This window comes from Antennarius striatus, chromosome 10, assembly GCF_040054535.1.
Source record: "Antennarius striatus isolate MH-2024 chromosome 10, ASM4005453v1, whole genome shotgun sequence".
NCBI lineage: Eukaryota > Metazoa > Chordata > Actinopteri > Lophiiformes > Antennariidae > Antennarius > Antennarius striatus.
Genome location: NC_090785.1, coordinates 1,987,416 through 2,007,859, shown reverse-complemented (window position 1 = coordinate 2,007,859; position 20,444 = coordinate 1,987,416). Strand labels below are relative to the sequence as shown.

The following is a 20,444-nucleotide window of genomic DNA, read 5'->3' as shown; positions in this document are numbered from 1 at the left end:
ATCCCAGCGTTCCGTTCTGATGTACTATTATCCTGCGTCATTAATCCCACATCATAAACCCTCCTAAGTACAGTTTCCCGCGGCTGGAATGTGTTCACGGCGGTAGAAAATCATCAGCCCCTGCTGACACAGTGGATAATTTCTTCATTTCACTTTTTTGCCAAGCCATTGGCTTTATTTGTAACGAGGCAGCTTGGTTCATGACGCGCGGTAAATCTTTTAACACCTTGGAAAGGGAGTTGAAGGAAGTCTCGGCTCCACAGGGAGGAAGCTGCAACAAATCAACAGATCCCAATTCAGACATGTGACTTACCGATTTTAAATCGATCCATCGCTCTTCCAGCTCCTCCTCAGGCGTTCCCAGACTGGGTTGAACTGGGTTGCCTCTCATTGGAAGTCTTCCTAGCCTCCCAGTGGGACAATCTTGGAAGACTTCCAATGAGAGGCAACCGGGGGGGCATCAGATGGCCGGACCACCCTGGGCTCGATGGATGAGATCAGCAAGAGCTCAAGTGTGAGGCCCTCGTCCTCTTAAAGTTGGGGTTAGGGGTCAGGATTAGGATTAGGGTTCGCGTTAGGGGCCTCATGTCAACTTTTATCTCAGCATTGAATCTATTTAATCTCAACGTGGCGTCTTTGTAGCTTCTGCATCAGATGTGACACAGAAGCATCTCTAACGTGCGTGTTTGTCGTGAAAACACTCGCATGACTCTCCAAGCTTGCCTGTTTGCTCATGAAAACCTCACCAGTCATCATCCTCACGCCTGTGCTTTGGAAGGGCTTTTCAAAATAAGAGCCCAGGGAGTGGTGAACGTGAATAAACGGTCTGATGAGCGGCGGCGCTATTTGTCTCCGTCCTCCTCTCTCCTCTGCAGACCAGTGTGGAGTTTCATATTAGTTTCAAAGGAGTTAAGAAGCGCAGCCGCCTTCAGTTTTGTTTTTACATCCTGCATTAGCCAAGGACGACCAAGGAATCCTCCTAAAACTTACTTTATATCCTTATATCATTAATATTAGAAATTCCTATTTGAAATATGTGTAATTGTGCAGTATTTCCATGTAGATATGAGGCTATAATATCCACCATCTGTGTCCAGTCCAATCTGAGAATAAACCTTGTGGTAGTAAACAGCTAATTATCGTTTGGACGCCGTTATTTGACTCACTGATTCAGTCATTCCCCTCCGGACTCTCAAATATTTTGTTTTTCCCCACATTTACTTCAGCATGACTCCATATGTCCTCAGGATTTAACGGTTTGGGAGGGAAAAGGCGGTAAACAAACGTTTTCACCGAACCAATGAAGTCAGATGATTTAAACGAGACAATAGGGGCCCCTGCTGGACAGTTGGTGGTACTGCACTCCACAAAAGTGTGACGCGTCATTTTTCTTTTTTTGCTCACAAATCTCTAATATTCCTATTAGAACATATAAAATAATGTGATTTTTCTTTAATTGTGTGCAGTAGTTTACTTGTCGTCACCTTTCTTTTGCGGGGTCGTAGTGGGAGGAGCCTAACCCAGGTGACAGCGGGACAAGACGGGGTTCATCTGGGATCCAAAGGTGCCAAATATCAGCCTAAAACCTGTGCAAATTTTCTTTCTATATTTCACTATTTGATATTTTCTGCTGAACCTGCAGCAAAAAAAAAGTAAATATAATTGAATATATTTACCAAACTGCGTCCAAAAAACACGTCTCAGTTTCTATCCAGTTTTGCCTCATTTTAAGTTTCATTTTCAAGTTTTATTTTAATGCTTTTTTTTTCTCCTCGAAACTCTGATTGTCTGATCGCTTCCACCTTCCTCTTCCTCCCCCTCTTCCTCACTTTTGTGTCACTGTCTTGCATTCAAATGTTGTATTTCTGTCTCTACTCATCTTCCTGTTACGTTTCAGCACCGTTTTACCTTCTGTTTTTCCCCAGAATTCCCTCCTTCTTCTTCATTTTTACTTTTCCTGTGTTTAAACCTCCCTGTTTCCTGCAGTTTTTGTCAACATCTATGAACACTGTCTGCAGAATCGTGATTAATTCACAGTTAACCACGAGATCAGTCAGTGATCATTCTCAGGGTTTATATATCCCGTCGTCTTAGAATTACCGGATGGTTTCCGAGGTGAGGTTTCGGTCAAACTGGGAAAAACCAGACATCCAGCAGACTGGGAACGCAGACGTGTGTCCAAATGCTGCCTTCATCTGCCTCGACTGTCGGCGTTGAGTGTTTAAAGTTAATAATACGACAACACAATAAAACACGCCGCGCTGGCAGCTCCTTAAGTGGCGTCCTGAGTTATCCACTCATCACGTCTCCGTATCCCGCCCTCTTCCCTCCAGACGCGCCTGAGTGGGAAAACACTGCATGTTTCACCACCTGCTCCATGTGCTCTACTCCTACATTTCAATATGGCGGCGCTCGGCGGCGCCCCCGCCCTGAAAAAACCCACCGACTGTTTGGTTGGTTTGGCAAACGCTGCAGCAGATGATATCTCACGTAACGCAACCAGACGGCGAGTGATGTTTCCTCACGCTGAAATTCCTGCAAGCCCCCAGCCGGCGAGGGGATGGCGGGAAGACGCCAAGCATGCTGGGAAACAGCGGGACCTCGCATTAGAAACCAGGACGATTTAAAACCCAGAGCCTGGTTGAGCAAATACAGACGTGCAGCGGATTCCCATCACCTTTCTGGAGCAAAACTTTTCAAAAAGTCTGCTCCCGTCACCTCCTGCTGGCCGAAAGTGAAACCAGCAACTCCTTGTGAAGAAGTATTGATTCACCCTCCTCATCCTCCTCCTCTTCCTCCCCCCTGACCTTCAAGTCTGTGCAATGGAATGAAAAGTTCATCATTAGCATCTCCACTCTTGCATTTGATGTTTACGGCCCGGCTTTGACTTCTCCGTACGCTGGTAGGTTTTTACGAGAGTCTTTGATGGTCTGAAGTAATCTCATTGAGGGGATTTCACATTTCTTTTCTGGCATCGGTGTGAAATCCCCTCAATAAGATTACTTCAGACCGTCGGTCCACATTTGGAAACCAACTGGTTTCACGTTCATTCGAGCATCCTCATTACCCTTTTTGTCTCAGCTGCCGCCTGATTGATTTACAAGACGCTGTTTTTTTTAAATATTTCGTTCTGCATCGACTCCAAACTGAACTAAACGTTTGTTTCTCCATCGGCTGGCAGGTTTTGCTGCAGCAGAGAAAGTTCTCCGGAAGCTGAAAGCCTTCATCTTTAATGTGTACAGACAGCAAAGGTGGAGACTGTCAGCGAGGCTGAGGCCACTAGAGGGCGCTGCTGCATGAATGACACCAATGAACAGTAGAGTGACTTAACCAAAGGTAACCATTACTAGTTCTGTACTGGAATGTATTAGGAATCCATTTTCAATAATATTTATTTAATAGGAATCTTTTTTAGGATTTCAAACACTTACATCTTATTTTTTTAATGCAATACAGAATAAATTTTTAATTTTAAAATTAAAAATTTAGACAGTAATGTCACTGTCTCGTCTTCAGCAGCTTCTTCCTCATTGTGGGTCACGGGGGTTGCTAGTAATATATAGCTAATATATAGCTAATAATATATAGCGTATTGTGCAGTAACATTATGTGTTTTTAATGGTTTTCTAGTGATTTTAGGATTTCGATATTTGTGTCAGACAGACGTAAATTGGAGTAAAATAACTAAAACTTAATTTTTATTTTTCCATGTATTATTTTTTGAAAAGTGACGTATAATCGAGAACGACGGAAGCTGACAGATACCTGCATTTGTTCAAATAAGATATTAGTTGATGTTCAGTCAGAGGCCGGGATAAATTAAACCTCGATCATTTAGGAGATTAATGGTGCATCCTCTGAGGAGCAGGAATCCACCCTGCTGGCGTTTAAAGATATCATCACAACAATTCCATCTGATCACAGATCCTTTCTCATCTCATTCTTTATTCACCACCTGTCACGTGATCCCATCTACCTGTTTATACCTGGTTCATTCAATGTCAGCTCGAGTCAGATCTGAGTCGGAGCCGCCCAGGGGGAGAAGTGACAGCGCGTGGAAACAGCAGGGAGCGTCAGGGGAGGATCAGAGACGAGGCGTCTTTATTTATATCGCAGCATCCTGACGCTCCTGGCTCAGCCCAGTAATCAGGTTAGCTCACGTCTCCTGTGGGGAGTTAATCCAGTCTGATGCCACGTCTCCAACCCACACTCTGGATCTGGATCCGGATCCAGCTCTGGAATTCAATTACAGGACTGGACCCACGTCCTCATTTAGGTCCTGATTACAGAAGCCACAAATTGTCAAATATTAAACCTGTATAAACATTTATTTCTCCCTCTCAAAAAAAAAAAAAAAAAGGTGGGTCATAATTATCCTCCGGAATGTTATTTCACAGGAGGGATGAGGTTCGCGTCCCAGATCGGTCATAATCGGAGAGTGTGAACTCACCTGACCCGGTGCCGACCCCGTCCCTCCGCCAGCAGACATCCATCATACGTGTGATTACTTTTTTTTTTTGCGTCTTCTCCCACGTTGTAATCAATAAAAAGCAGCGCAAGAAACGCTCGCAGGCAGATTCTTCATTCAGACATCTGTTTTGTGTCTTATGTGGGAACGGAACTGAAGGAGAAGCGTTGAGAGCTGCCTTGTGATCCCAGATGCTCTGTAGAATTTATAAAGAGAACAAGATTTCTAATGTATGAAACACACAAAACTGAGGAAGAAATCACTAATTTAAGTTAAATTTAACTTATTATTCTTACAAAACCTTTATTTAGACGGTCATAATTAGTGTTTTACGCGTCATTTCTAGCTGCATTAGTTGAATTTTCGCATTTTCTGCCACCTATTAAAATCTATAGGAGAATAATTTAAATTTCTGCTCAAACCAAAAAGCTGCTGAAAAATAAAAATCATCTCAATCCGTCATGTAATACTGTGAAGTACCGCCATTTGGTCGCTGGATGGCGCCGCTCACCCGCATTACAGATCCTCATCTGTTGGCTGTATGCAAATATGTCACCTGTTATAAATGAAAGAAATGAGCTGTTAAACACTTAATAACAGTAATATTACAATAAATACACTTAGGATAAAATAAGATTGAAGTAATAAAGTTGAAATGAGCATGAAATATTTTAATGAGCTCACATTTAATCACGTTGTTGAACTCTAATGTGATTTTTATGTGACTTCTTCACATGTTGTGTTTAATTTTGTCATAATACACTCAGAATATTAAAACACACCAGTATTAAAGTGCTCGCCTTGATTCATGCGCCGGATCTGCGCTCATCTTCGGGTTTCTGAGTGGTTTTTGCGCATTGTTCACATCACGCACTGATCGCGACCGTCTTAATTCACGTTCACCTGTAATTACGCGCTCGTTACCTGTCTCTTTTGATGGACGTCTTCATCCACAGGCTGGGGGAGAATCAGCGCGCCGCGCCGCACAATGGAGAGGGAAGAGCGGTGGGAGGGCGCGCAGGAGCTCCGCTATCCAATGGGATCAGTGATGGGAGGGAGTTTGACCAACTCCAGCTTTGTTCTAACTTACTGGGACTCCTGAACACAATATGACCGGAGCGCCTGTGCCGTTATTCCACGGGACGGTGCGTCGGCTCAGCCGTCTGGACACACGGAGCTCCAGGCTTGCTCTCGGACTTTGGATCAACTTTTCCCTCCTCGCTCATCTCCAAAAGGCACCAGAAACGTCTTCTTTTCTTTTCTTTTTTTTCTTTTTTTTTGAGAAATGACATTCGAGGAGCTGCAATGAAACCGGGACTTCTTCCCTCCATTCTGAGGATTTTGTTGCGGTGAGACGCAGCGCTGCGCAGGATCCAACTTGTGGACTACTTTTGCGCGTGGAGAGAGACGTCGCGTGGATTCCCATTGACTTTAACCTGGATGTACAATGTTTTAACGACTCAAATAAAGTTGATGCATCATAGAGATGGACTCTGTCTGAGAAAGCTGGACCCGGATTACTCACCATGGCGCGCACCGGTAGAGGCGTAGGCTGGTTTCATTTGATTCTACTGATGTTATGGACTCTGTCACGGGATTCAGCATCCAGCCAAGTCCGCCAAGAGTTCCAGGTGCTGGAGGAGCAGCCCGTCGGCACCTACGTGGGCACGATAGAGACCAAACCCAGCTTCACCTACCGCTTCAGTGAGAACCACAAACTTTTTGCCATCAACGGCACCACCGGGGTGATTTTCACCTCCTCCGTGATTGACAGGGAGGTTTTGCAGAGTGATGTCATCAACGTGGTGGTGCTGTCCAGCCAACCCACCTACCCCACCGAGGTCAGGATAGTCGTTTTGGATATTAATGACAACTCCCCGGTGTTCCCGGACGCTTCCATCATCGTGTCCTTCAAGGAGGACGCCAGCAGCGGCAGGCAGGTGATCCTGGACACCGCCACAGATTCAGACATTGGAAGTAACGGAGTGGATCACACCACTTACAGAATAGTGAAAGGCAACGAGCAGAGGAGGTTCCGCTTGGATATTACAGTCAATCCCAGTGGAGAGGGCGCTTTCCTGCACCTGGTCTCCACTGGAGGCTTGGATAGGGAGGTGACTCCCTTCTACCAGCTCCTGATCGAAGTGGAGGACAAAGGTGACCCCAAAAAGTTTGGCTACATGCAAGTAAATGTCACCATCCAAGATATAAATGACAACCCCCCCATGTTTGAGCAGGATCAGTACCAAACCAGCGTGTTTGAGGATGCAGCGGTGGGTTCTAGCGTTCTGCAGATCACAGCGTCAGATCAGGATCAGGGAGCCAACGCTGAGGTCAGGTACTTTTTAGATGAAGGAACGCCGTTCCAGATTGACCCCAAAGCCGGTACAGTGATCATAAAGGAGGGTTTAGATTACGAGAGTAAGAAAGAGTACTCCCTGACTATCCATGCGATGGACAACGGCGTCCCGTCTCTGTCAGGCAGAACGGAAGCCACCATCAAACTTCTAGACATGAACGATAACGACCCGGTTGTCAAGTTCAGGTATTTCCCCACAACTTCTAAATTTGCTTCGGTGGATGAAAATGCTCAGATAGGAACGGTCGTGGCTTTGCTCACCGTGTCGGACTCTGATTCCCCCACGGCCAACGGTAACATATCGGTTTCCATCCTGGGGGGGAATGAGCAGAGGCATTTTGAGGTCCAAACGTCCGCCTTGCCCAATTTGAGTCTGATCAAAGTGGCCAGCGTGTTGGACCGTGAGAGAATCTCCTCCTACAACCTGACCGTGTCCGTGTCGGACAACGGCAGGCCCGTCGCCAGGTCCTCCTTCGCCAGTCTTGTTATTTTTGTGAATGACATAAACGATCACCCTCCCATATTCCAGGAAACAATGTACAGAGTAGATGTCAGTGAAGACATCCCCAAAGGCAGCTACATTAAAGGGGTTTCAGCAACAGATGGCGACTCTGGGCAGAATGCCAACCTCCGCTACTCTCTTGTGTCTGGAAACGCTTTGGGCTGGTTCTCCATCAGTGAAAACAGCGGTCTGGTTACCAGCGCTGCTTTGCTGGATCGGGAAATAGCATCTGAAGTTGTGCTCAACATTAGTGCCAAAGACCAGGGGCTGCAACCCAAGATCTCTTACACTAAACTTATAATCAACATCACTGACGTGAACGACCAGGTGCCCACATTTACCCAGAGTACGTTTCACGTTAATCTGGTGGAACACGCCCCCGCTGGTACCGAGCTGGTTGTGCTGTCTGCCACGGACGACGACCTTGGGGTCAACGGGACAGTTCGGTTCTCGTTCGACGCAGAGACTCCGGCCTCGGCGCAGGAGCTGTTTCGTCTAGATGCCATGTCGGGGCGATTGAGCACCGCCGCGGAGTTAGACAGAGAGGATCAGGCCTCCTATCTGCTCCACATCCAGGCAGTAGATGGAGGACGCCCTCCTCTGAGATCTGTAGGGAAAGTCAACATCACCCTGAAGGATATCAATGACAACAGGCCAGTTTTCTACCCGGTGCAGTACTTTGCCAATGTGAAAGAGAACGAGCCGTCGGGCTCTTACGTAACCACTGTTTCAGCCACAGACCCCGATTTGGGTCGGAACGGCACAATCAGATATATAATTACGGCTGGAGACTCTTCCAAATTCAGAATTAATAGCAATACGGGGAAAATTGCCACACTTGTGCCCCTGGATAGAGAGGAGAAAACCGCTTACCAGCTGCAGGTGACGGCAGCAGATGGCGGGGGCCTGCGTTCACACATCCAGGCTATCGTGACGGTAACAGTCATTGACACACAGGATAATCCACCGGTCTTCAGCCAGAGAGGGTACAGCTTTGTCATGTTTGAAAATGTAGGCGTGGGGACGGTAATAGGGACAATATCAGCCACCACTGTAGATCTCAACACAAATATTTCATATCTGATCACCTCGGGGGACCAGAGGGGGGTATTCACCGTGGACAGCTCAGGTCAGATCACAGCGTTGAGTCAGATAGACCGAGAGGAGCAGGGTTTCTATCAGCTGAAAGTTGTAGCCAGAGCAGGGGAGATCACAGGAGAGGCCTTTGTTAACATCACCGTGAAGGACTTGAATGATAACGCCCCTCATTTTATCCACGCTGTGGAGCATGTGAGCGCCGTGGAGAACTGGAGCACAGGTCATGTCATATTCCAGGCCAAAGCTTCAGATCCCGATGAAGGCACAAACGGCATGGTGGTCTACAGCCTCAAACAGAACCCCAAAGGTCTGTTTCACATCCACGAGAAGCGTGGCCTCATCACGCTGACCGGACCGCTGGAGGTTACCACCAGTTCTTACGAGGTGGAGGTCAGCGCGTCGGACCTGGGGGTGCCCAGGCACACTTCCAGCCTGGTCCTCATCATCAGTGTCTACGACGTCAACGACAACTCGCCTGTGTTCGACCAGCTTTCCTACGAAGTCATCATCCCGGAGTCCGAGCCGGTCAACAGCCGTTTTTTCAAAGTGGAGGCCACCGACAAAGACTCAGGTCTCAACGGGGAGATTATGTATGACATCGCCGGGGGCAACACGGGCGATGTGTTTGGCATTTTTCCAGATGGACAGCTGTACATCAAAACAGAGCTGGACAGGGAGATCCAGGACAGATACAACTTAGTGGTGGTGGCCAAAGACCGGGCTGTGGAACCGCTCAGCGCCGCCGTCAACGTCAGCGTGATTCTAGATGACGTGAACGACAACCGCCCCCTGTTTAACAGCACTAATTATGTGTTTCATTTTGAGGAAGAGCAGAAGAGGGGGTCGCTGGTGGGGCGTGTTTTTGCTGAGGATAAGGACTTCGGCCCAAACAGTGAGGTCAGATACACATTTGAAACTCCACAGTCCAACTTTGAGCTGAACGCCATCACGGGGGAGTTGACCAGCACGCTGCAGTTTGATCGCGAGTCGCTCATGAGACAAAGAGGCGCCGCTGTGTTCAGCTTTGTGGTCGTCTCGTCAGACCAGGGTCTCCCCAAGCCCCTGAGAGACCAGGCCAAAGTGCAGGTTTATGTTCAAGACATCAACGACAACCCGCCCAAATTCACCAAAGACATTTACCAGGCCTCCATCTCCGAGTCGGCTCAGAACATGACGCAACTGCTACGAGTCTCCGCCTCCGATGTGGATGAAAACAAGAACGGATTGGTTCATTATCACATTCCTGAAGGCAACGAAGAGGGACAATTCACTATTGATAGCAGCTCTGGGCAGGTGACTTTAGTTGGAATGCTTGATTATGAATCCACATCCTCCTATTCATTGAAAATAATAGCTGTTGATGCTGGAGCTGTGCCCTTGTCGTCTTCCTGTATGCTCAGTATCAGCATCCTGGATGAGAATGATAACTCCCCCTCCTTCCCTAAATCCTCACTAGCTGTGGACGTCCTGGAGAACATGAGGATCGGGGAGCTGGTGGCTTCAGTGACTGCCACCGATGCGGATTCTGGTCAAAATGCGGACATAACGTACAGCATCACGGCCACCAACAACCACGGCACCTTCAGTATCAGCCCCAACACCGGCAGCATCTTTCTGGTTAAAAAGCTGGACTTTGAAACTCAGTCTTTTTACAAACTCAACATCACCGCAAAAGACAATGGCAGACCTCCTCGCTCCTCTTCCATTCCTGTGGTCATTCATGTCAGGGACTTTAACGACAATCCTCCCATATTTACCCCTGGGGACATTTTTAAATCCATCCCTGAAAATCTTCCCATCTCAACCTCAGTTATGACAATTACAGCTCTGGACACAGATGCAGACATAAATGGGCAGCTGGAATACTCTATTGTTCAACAGATTCCCAGAGGAAGCCACTTTAACATCGACTCAAGCTCTGGGCTCATCTACACCAACAAGGAAGTGGATAGAGAGTTTTCCAATTTGTTCGAGCTGACCATCAAAGCCACCGACCAGGCGGTTCCAGTGGAATTCCGTCGATTTGCGCTGAAAAATGTCACCATATGGGTAACGGACCAGAATGATAACATCCCCTCCTTCGTGTCCCAGAACGCCCTGGTGGCTGAGCCCAACATAGTCATCGGCTCCATCCTGACAACGGTGGTGGCCTACGACCCAGACGAGGGGGCGAACGGGGAAGTGGAGTACGAGCTGGTGGAAGGAGACTCCAACACCTTCGTTATGGACAGGTATAGCGGCGATATCCGCCTGGCCTCGCAGCTGGTCCCGTCCCGACTGGTGTACACCCTCACGGTGTCGGCCACTGATCACGGCACCGAACGCAAGACCTCCAGAACGGAGCTGATGATCATCCTCCAAGGGTTGGACGGGCCCGTTTTCTCCCAGCCCAAATACATCACCATCCTCAAGGAGGGCCAGCCGCCGGGCACCAACGTCATCTCCCTGGATGCCTCCAGCCCGCGGGGCTCCATGACCAAAGTGGAGTATTTCATCGTGGCGGTTCACAGCGGCGGGAAAACCGTGGGGCGCCTTTTCACCATCGGGCGCAACACCGGAGTGATACAGACGGCGGCGGAGCTGGACCGCGAGCAGGGCTCCGAGCTTTACCTGGTGGATGTGTATGCCATCGAGGCGGACGCCAGCCAGCCCAGGACGCAGCGCGCCGAGGTGAGTGTGCTGATGATGACTCTCTCTGTTCTCCACAGGTGCTGGAAAAGCTACCTTATATTTCGCTCTATTGGTCCATTTGATCTGTTTGGCAGGAAAAGGGCATGAACTCACTCGCTGGCATGGGTTTTAGACATTTGGATGGAACAAGTGTAATGAGATCAAGCCCTGAACTGGAAAAAAAAAGAGGGCGGGGGGAGGGTAGGAAAGGGGGGGCTGTCCGAGTCGCACATAAACCAGAGCCACCTATTGCATTTGTCTGCTCATTAATTAAATTCCTTTTTTATGCGTGGCTCTGTACTATATTAAATCCTAATATTCTTGGACATGAGTAATAGGCGCTTGTTCTTTGGCACGAAAACTTTATTGTTCCCATTTCCAAAAACAGTCATAACAATTCATTTTGGACATACCTCCTCTAATATTCGAGCAGTCTTGGGGGAAGAGAAATGAGTGTTGCATGTCTTCTATATTCTTATCAGCGGATATGAACCGCACAAATCAAAAAAGGATTGCTTTTTAATTTCCCTGCTGGAGACGTAAATCATTCAGGGCTGCTGTTTGGGGTTGAAGGACCGTTGATGTTTCTACAGAGTCTCAAGTACAAATGAAAAATGTCTTGGGCTGCAGGTCTGCATCATCAGGGCCTGTATTACTCTGAGCTGTTGAGCCCGGGGGCTGTTTTGACACCGGGGTGGTCCTGGGGTACCTTTATACCACCAGGAACTTCTCCACAGGCAATAAGTGACCATTAAAATTGGGTGACCTCTTAAGACTCTGTGAAAAGATGCTGAGGGCAAAGAAAGTGAAACTTAAGCTGCCCACTAGGTTTGTCTTATTCGATGCACCTTTTCCAGGCTTTCTCTGTTGAAAGAGGGAGTTATATTGTCTGGTGTGATGTGGGAACCCTAAACCCGGCGCTGGGTGGCTCAGACCTCGCTGCTAGTCAAATGAAAAACAGTTGTGAGTCCACACAAGTTCAACCAGGGCTTCAAATCGTGTGCGTTAGGCGTAACAAATGCACTTCTTGTTATTGCCTTTTCCGAGAACGTCCGAAGAAGGATGATTTAAGAGCTCCAGAATTAGCAGGATGTCTTTTGACAGTCGTTATTGATGCTTTTTTAACCACTGCAAGTATTGGAGCTGGAAATGCGATACGGCAGTTATTGGAAGATAAACTTCACCTATTATTGAAATTAAGGATTACTTGGCAAAATCGCGTTAGCCAGGTTAAGTTGAAGGTTTGCCCGAGCCTAATGGGAATATCAGATGTTTTCTCACGTTGCCTGCAGCCACGATGGCAATCTGCCCCCCTCCCTGCAGACTCTACCGTTGGGCTAATTAGAGAACGGAGTGCTCCATTCCCAAACCTTAAACTCTAGACCGGCTTCATGCTAAGCCTGAACTTTCTCACCCCTTGGAGAGATGACTTTACCATACTACCTGGCTGTGCAGTCAATCTCTCAATTTTTGAGAAGCGTGAGATTTAATAACTTGGAGGAATTCAAATGACCTTCCACATTTGGAAACGGCGGGCTAAAACGCGTCGGGCGTTCGTCTTTATGGGTTTTTCTTTTTTAATAGCAGAGGGGAGGAGGTCATATTCGCACTATTTGGATCTACTCTGTCAATCTCAAAGGACAGCGGGGTACAATAGTGTAAACTTTCAGACTTAGACTAATGTTTTTCCAGTGCAGTGTTTATATACCAGATGCCCAGTAGTAACTGGGGGATTATATCCACCCCTGGGGTTGTGACCCTTTCACATTCTCCATTTCCCATTTTCCCCATTGATTGGACGTCTGAGGGAAGGCTGGTGTTTTTTTCCTCCTCTTCTGTTATATACGCATGTGTGATGTTTTGGAAACTCTCAAACAAAGAGAATTTGGCTGGAGTCGCTTTATCGAAGGTCGTGATCTTAAACAACTGAAGGGGGCCCAGGTTGGAAACAGAGGCCCTAGGGTATTCTTGATGTCCTACAATTGATTAGCTCAGTCATTACACAACCCCTCGTAGACCCCCTTGTAGACGTGAAAATGGTATTTTCTAAATTTCTTCACCTCTAATGACATTAAGACTCGTCTTTTTTCTGATAACTGCGTACATCTAGATGTTGAATCGGTGAATCCACGTTTCACCCCAATTTTAAGGTCGACAAATCTTTGGAATTTTCTCATTTAGAGAGGTTTCTCTGACCCGTCGCTCATGCTGAGTGAATTCACACCATCGATTATCCCCGACCGCTTTAGTTGTCCAACCAGTCAGGGATGTGACAGCAGGAGTTTCCATCAGCTGCTAGAGGCGTGAGCAGGAAATGATAGAACCTTCAATGTTTTGGTTCCTGTGTGGATTCATCCTTTTGGCTTTGGCTGCAAAATATATTTTGGCTGCACGTTTTGACATCATTTTCATCCTTAATTGCACGGCTTGAATGTGGAAACAGAAAATAAAAGTAGCACAATTCACATTTTGCATCTTTGAAAGAAAAAGCTGTTGAAAACTGAATCACAAAACATCTTTAATTTTGTCTTTTAAATAGCTGCATGCTCATTTTTGACGTCATATTGCACATTTTTTTGCTGTGGATTCTCCAGAATATGGTGGAATCCTCCTTTAATGGAAGATTCCTTCTTCCTCCAAACCCTGCAGAGTCGACAGACCCTCGCCGCTATGTCTGTTTTCTAAAACTCGCTGTGAATCAAAATTGAAGTAGTTGGGGGGTTTTTTTTCTTTTTCTTGGAGAGGTCCTCGAGTGCCACATCAGTGGTTGCCCCCTCCTCTTAAAGGCATTGTTCTCCCTGCAGAGTAAACACAACCAGGGTGTTCAACAGGCCTTCCTTTGTTTTGCCTTCACAGATAAAGCCTCGCGCCGCCCCGAGCAGGGATCGGGAGGCTTTTGTTATTTTGCTGTCTGTGCCAACGTCTTGCTTTGGCAGATTTAGGAGTGCCCCCCCCCCCGCACCCCCTAGTCAGCCAACTCCCCACTCCTCCCCTCCCTTCACCATCGATGAGGCCTCACAACCTCAAAACAGCAGAGCTATTTGGAGTTGTGGAAGGGATGCTGAGGAGCACGATGTTTGTGGAGCTTCTTCTGAGTCCGTGAAGAAGATGGAGACTATGAAAAACACGAAAAACAACACAGAAAACAAAGTGTGCATGGTCATTAGAGGTCATTTAAAAAGCTTTGAGATGTCAAGATGATGTGAAAAAGCATGATTTAAGCTCTTATAGATGATTCATGTCTTAAAAATCACCATGCTAACACTGCTAGTATGGAGGCTTCGACGTGGGTTGTAAATAATTCTGTTCCAATCCGTTTGGGATCATCTGGAGATTTTGAGTACGATATAAAACCTCTAAAAGTTTTGTAATCTAACAAACTCCTGCTTTTCCATCGGCATTGTGGGTGAGGAGCTGACGACACCTCCTTTACCCCGACAGATCCACATCATCCAGTCTTTGTTCAGACGTCATCTGGAAGCAGTGTTGATTCACGCTGGAACGCTTCAGCCCGACTATTTTTCATCCTCCGATTTGCATCTTTTTTGTGTCTGCCTTGCTTTTGTGTTGGAGGAATCTGTTTGTCTCCCTCTCTTTGTTGTGGATCCGCCTGATTCATAAATCTACTCAGCAACCGACCTCAAATTGGCCGAGCTTTTTCCTCACTGCTCTCTTTTCATTTCCTCGTCTTTCGATCTCTGTGCGTTGGTAACGATAGACCTCCCCCCGATGTGGACTGGGGAAATTTAACTCGGTCATCTGAGGTGGCGTTTGAGGTTGTAAAAAGCCGGTAAAGCCGGGCGGGTCAATGAGGCGGGGAGGAGAAGGTCGTGTCTGTCTGGACAACATGATCCGGATGAGAGTATTAATAAAAAGTGAAATATTGATGACAGCGTTTTCCAGGAGGAAGGTCGAACGGTGATACCGATAGCCCCAGAGCGGGGCAGTAAGTGCTCTCCGTTGAATCAAACCGAGCAGAAAAAGAAACGGAATTGATCACATTTGAATTACACGCCAGTTTAATATTAAGATTTTCTCAGATGGGACGTTTTACAACAGCTGGACGAGGAATGAAGCGGAACGAGCGGCCTCCTTGTGTCTTATAATTCACGGTCCAGTAATGATTTTTACGAGTGTCTCTTCGCTTGTGCACATGTGCTTGGGAAAGCTTGGTAATGGTCCGGTCCGAGCGTTTTCCATCGGTCATCCGGGAGGCGGAGGTCCACTCCGCTCGGCCGTCCTGGTTGGTGGTCCTGGTAGTCCACTTTTTTACTAGACGTTCCCAATAAAAGTTGGGTAAACGTTCACCCATGCATACAAGCGAGCATCATCCCGCCGCCGAATGCAGGAAAACTTTCATAATAACCAGATTTGATCAAATTCAGCTCCGTTTATATTATTGTAATTATGTTTCTGTCAAATCACATCACTAGGATGCTTCGTGCAGATCCAAAGCAAACCTAAATGAAGCTGGTGGTTTATGTCTTCTCCTTTTATTACACCAGACTGTTTGTTAGTCTTCGCCATGTTTCATTTATTTTGCGGCGCATTTTAACTTTGTTTGTGTCGAGCCGCTGCTCTCCGACTCGTTCGACCACTTCAGATGGAGTGTTTCTCTATAGAGCGCTCACAGCTTTTACTGGAGTTATTGTTCAAACAGGCCGTCTCGCATTTCAACACGCCGGACTTGTTTCCCATCAGAACGCCGGGTGACCAATACACATTTATCAAACTCGGAGGGCTGAGAGCTCCTCATATTGTTCCGCCATGCCGTGTCCTGTAAAGTCAAGTCGAGCGTCATGAAAGTAACGATTTTTAGAAGCGAACTCGTCTGGTTACCCGCTACAGTCCGTGGTATTGTGCTGACCGCTTAAAATGTTCTTCTGCTGCGTTAAAAGTCCATTCCCGTTCCTTTATTGGATTTTCTCGGCCTTCAGCCATCACAACACCCACAATGCTCCTTAGAGCTCAATCATCTTGTTGCATCTCCTTGTTTGACCTGTGACCTCCAACCATTCCGTCAGCAGAAGACTGTCAACTTCTCTATAAAGATTCTAGGGTTAAAAAAAAAAAAAGCAACAGCTTGACAAAATATGGCGCTCAGCCTCAGTCTGTTCTATATCAGAGAACTCAACTCATTGTTTGTTCTACCGGCGCTCACAGAATTGACTTTGACATCGCTCCTCATTGTCGTGACTTCTGCGGCCAACTGAATTGTCCTGTTGTGGCGACTCCGCCCTGCTGCTACTCTAAACAGGTTAAAACAGAAATTATTCAAAGTCCATTTTTAACTCTGGTTTGCTAAATCGTGTTTAGACAAGGAATGCACATATATATTAAAAGGAAACTCGGCTCTGCGGTCGACTGTCCGCAGACGTCTTTTTATTTTTTATCCTTGCTCCGTCTGTCTCATGCAAAGTCAATGCAGGACCTGGGGTTAGAATAATAAATGAATGTGGCCGGGGTTGTGCATGCTCTGCAGATTTTTGCATCATGGGGTTTATTTTCACACAGGAGATACATTTCTCTTGTTGTGCGACTTTGATTGTCATGCCTCATTTGGGAGGGGTCATTCCGCACATGCTCTGACCAAATGCGGGACCGAAATAGCAAAAGAGCTTTTCCTCCTTCTTTTAGGATTAAAAAAAAAAAAAAAAAAAAGGAGACGTTTACCTTTCCTTAACCGGGCGGGGAGGGACGTCCGTCAGGGACGCCGGCCAAAGTTTCCAAACTTTACAGGCGGTCAACCGAGGCAAAGTTGATTGGGCAAAGTCAAAGGATAGGTTGTGCATTTTTGCTTAGCAAGTGCAACGTGAGGAAATAAATCTGTCCTGAGTATGACTGCATCCTAGAAGTTTCTTCATCACTTTTCTCCTGCTCGGCTCCGACTGTCCAGGAGCTATAAAATATGCCCAAGTCTGTCCAGTTTACAAAAAAAAAAAAAAAAAGTTCCACTACTTTCACTTCTAAAACGAATGGCGTTGGGGAGAAAGAAGGAGAGGGAATGGTTGATTTTGGCGCATTCTCTCTGCGGTAATAATGGATCCCAGCCACAGAATGATTTGTTCTTCCACGTGACTTACCGAGCTCTCTTGCATCAACAAACACTCAAACACATCCACATGTAGACGGCAGATCTTCATAGTTTTCAGGGCAGACTCTCTTCTGCCTCCTTGACCTGGCCTATCTCTCCGGGCCGTCCATCAGCGGCACCTCCAAAGTGACGTTTAGTGCGATCGCTTCCTCCGCGTAAACCTTCCCAAGACGTCAAACGAGGATGGCAAAGGATTTCTACACCATGCAAAGCAATCCTTAGCTCGGTCAGATGAATTAGGAGCTACATGGGAGATGGAGGGAGGAAAGGAAGGCAGGGAGGGCAGGAGGGGGAGACCTGGATGAGAGCTTTAGTGTCAAAGGAAGAGACAAGCAAAGATAGACTGGCACCAGAAAGCGAGAGCGGTGTTTTTGTTATCTCCCCTCTTATTTTATGAGTTTTCCATCAAGGGATCGACTGTAGTTCTTTCTGCGTGAGCAGCACACGCTGCAACCTTGTAAGCTGTCATTTAGCATTTTGTACATAACTAATTTTTTAGGTTTTTTTGTTTTGTGTTCTTGTTGCTTTATTGCTTTTTGGGGGCTTGCAAAAATTTGCCTCGCTCGCCGTGTCGTGCCGTGCGAGGTCTCAAACTGTGCCGCAGTCAATTTTGCAGCTGTTTTCGATTTTCGGAATTGAAATATTTCAGCTTTCAAACTGTCCCTGCTCGGCTTTTCCGACACTTAATTTCTATGGAAGTTGTTAGATTTTCAAAAATCATGCAAGACTGTTCGTCGTAATTCTGTTGACACCCGTCGTTTGACAGATCGTTGGACTTGTCTTAAGCTTTTTTAAATCCTCTGACGTACCCCGTTTAATCTAATGTGGTTTTCCTTCCACATTATAACAGAGTTTTAATATCGTGTCCCCTTTGTTTTTGGAATATGCTTCTTATGTAAAGAGGTAATTTTGGGGTGATGGGCGGCCAGACATTGTTCAAACTCACATAACATGTTACCAATACTCAATAAGTCTGGCACTATTTTGCAGAAATTCTAAAATGCGCAATCATGCAATCATAAAAATCATTGACTTTTGAGTTGGAATATTAATTTATTACTTATGCTAAAGTCTTATTCTAAGTCTGCATTGGCTAACATCTTGTCTAGTCTCCGGATGACCTGCCAGGTGATTCTCAGGTGTTTCTGTGCAGTCCTGAGGTTGAAGCGTGTCACAAACCTTCCCTACTTGTTAAATTGCCTTTGCACATCATCCTCCCATGGGTCGTCCTGCAGGAAGGCTGCGGTTGGTTGCTGGAGCACGTAGCCAAGTGGAAAATAGCTTGTGGTCGCCGAGACAATAACTACAGAGCACGAGCCTCACTTCGGAGGATTATTATCTCATTCAAATAGATTCCTGGATCGGAGTCAGCTCCACGTTTGCGTGGCCACTCTTCAAATCTGAAATCGGTGGGATATCGTGGACGTGGTGTTTGAAGTTTGAATGTTTCCAACTTTGCACGGTATACCGTGTGGCTCTAGCGAAGGCTGGCCATCCACGGCAAACAAAACACTGTGTTTACACGAATTTCCAACAACTGATCTCTTGTCAGAAAGAAGTCCTGGCTTGGAGTACCTAGCCATTTCGGTGAGCGCGTCCTTCCTCTCCCCTCTGTTTTAATGGAAGCCAGCTGGTGAGGGTTCTGGGCAGGGATTTGTGGGTCCAGTCAACGTGACAAACACTCTCGCTCTGAGCCTGGTCGGTACCCGAGCTGCCCTCCACGCCTCTGCTGTCAGAAGAAAGTTGTGTTTGCATTAAATTCAGTGAAATGCAAAGGAAAGAGAAGTCTGTCCAGAGTCTTCAGACGGCAGGGGAGAAATCCGTGGCTCTGGTTTTGATTACTTTTGTTCACATTGTTCTATTTTTACTCCCAACTTCTTCTTTTTGCCCACTCTGTGATTTTCCTATGCAAATGGGCGAAGTGGCCTAATTCTACCAAGGCTCCGTTGTGCTGAGGTGTAATCTAAGTGCTGTGTTGAAAGTCCACTTTCTCTTCAATCTGTTTTGACTTCGTGTGCACGCACATGTGCATGCGTGTGCGTGTTAGCACTCAAAAGCCTTTTTTTTTTGTTATTTTTTTACACCGTCCACCAAGCCTTGGCGCCATCTACTCATTTTTGAGGAGTTATCCCGCCTGGCGTCTCTGGCAGTGCCACGTTGCTCCTAGAGATGAATGAAAAAACAAAACCTACCCGCTGAAAATGAATCATCCAAAACTTTGTCTAAACTTGGCCGGCCTGCTGACGGAGGGATGGGAATGAAGTCTCCATCTCGGGACGCTGTGTTCTTGGGGTAATAGGGTGGAGACGGATCAGACATCCTCCTCCAGGTGGAAGAGCTTCATCAGCACCAACTGGCGTCCAGTTCAAGTGAATGGTTTTCAGGCTTTTCTGAGAAGCCGGTCTGGACTTGTTAAATTCATCTCCCTGCGGAGGCAGTTTGCTTTAATTAAAGGGGATCTTAGGAGGAAACCCATGTCAGGAACACTTTGCCCATCAGGGCGACTTCTCCTCCACTCATGGAAAGCTGAATCTGAGGAGGTGTGGATGTCTATATGACGGCCTGTTCCTCCTCAAGGTAATTAAACGCCAATTTGATGATTACGGTGATAGAAGCGCTTGCTGTCAGAGTGCAGGAGGGTATTTTTACCCAAACCCCAGGTCCCACTGTGATAGGGGGGTCTCAGCTTACATTACGGGAAGTAAAAGAAACACTGGATGAAAGTAAAAACCAAATATTAGCTTTATTTCAGCCCCAGTCTTCTGATCTACATCCGAGGTCATAAAGAATCCAGTTTAATCTTGACTTTATGAATATGCATTGAGTAATAACACATTTGTAACGATGTAGTTCTGTATGAAGGCATAGTTATGAGGCACTTGTGTTTCCAACATTGTTCGTCGCTGATTGGTCGGTTTGTTTGCAGAATTATGCAAAAACTTCTGGATGGATTTGCAGGAAACGCGGTGGAAGGATGGGGCACGAGCCAGGAAAGAACCCATTAAATGTTGGTGTGCGTCCAAATAAAGGGGCGGATCAAGGAATCTTTCCTCGTCTTTTCACAAGATAGGGCGTTTTTTCGGCATTTTTCCTAATGATGTAAAAATTGCTGAACAGATTTCCACAAAACGTTGGAGAGAGGTTTGGATAAAGGCCAGACAGGCTAAAAATACCAAAACAAAAAAAGTCATGGAGTGTTGTCCGGCCTTGGCGAGGGTACACCCTCCACCGAACGCCACTTGAGTCACATGTT

At 46.6% G+C, this 20,444-nt stretch overlaps 1 protein-coding gene and 1 long non-coding RNA gene across 2 annotated transcripts in view; one reads left to right on the top strand and one right to left on the bottom strand.

Moving 5' to 3' along the window:
- Window positions 1-3,932: 3,932 nt before the first annotated feature.
- On the bottom strand, window positions 3,933-5,519 carry LOC137602322 (uncharacterized). Its single transcript, XR_011037153.1, has 4 exons — window positions 5,393-5,519; window positions 4,980-5,024; window positions 4,451-4,664; window positions 3,933-4,279 (listed from the first exon to the last, which is right to left on the bottom strand). It is a non-coding gene; the product is annotated as an uncharacterized lncRNA (long non-coding RNA).
- Window positions 5,520-5,994: 475 nt separating this feature from the next.
- Window positions 5,995-20,444, top strand: part of fat4 (FAT atypical cadherin 4) — an 87,302-nt gene continuing 72,852 nt past the window's right edge. Inside the window, exon 1 of the mRNA XM_068324912.1 lies at window positions 5,995-11,097. Within this exon, the coding sequence (XP_068181013.1) occupies window positions 5,995-11,097 (5,103 nt within the window). The remainder of the gene's footprint in view (window positions 11,098-20,444) is intronic.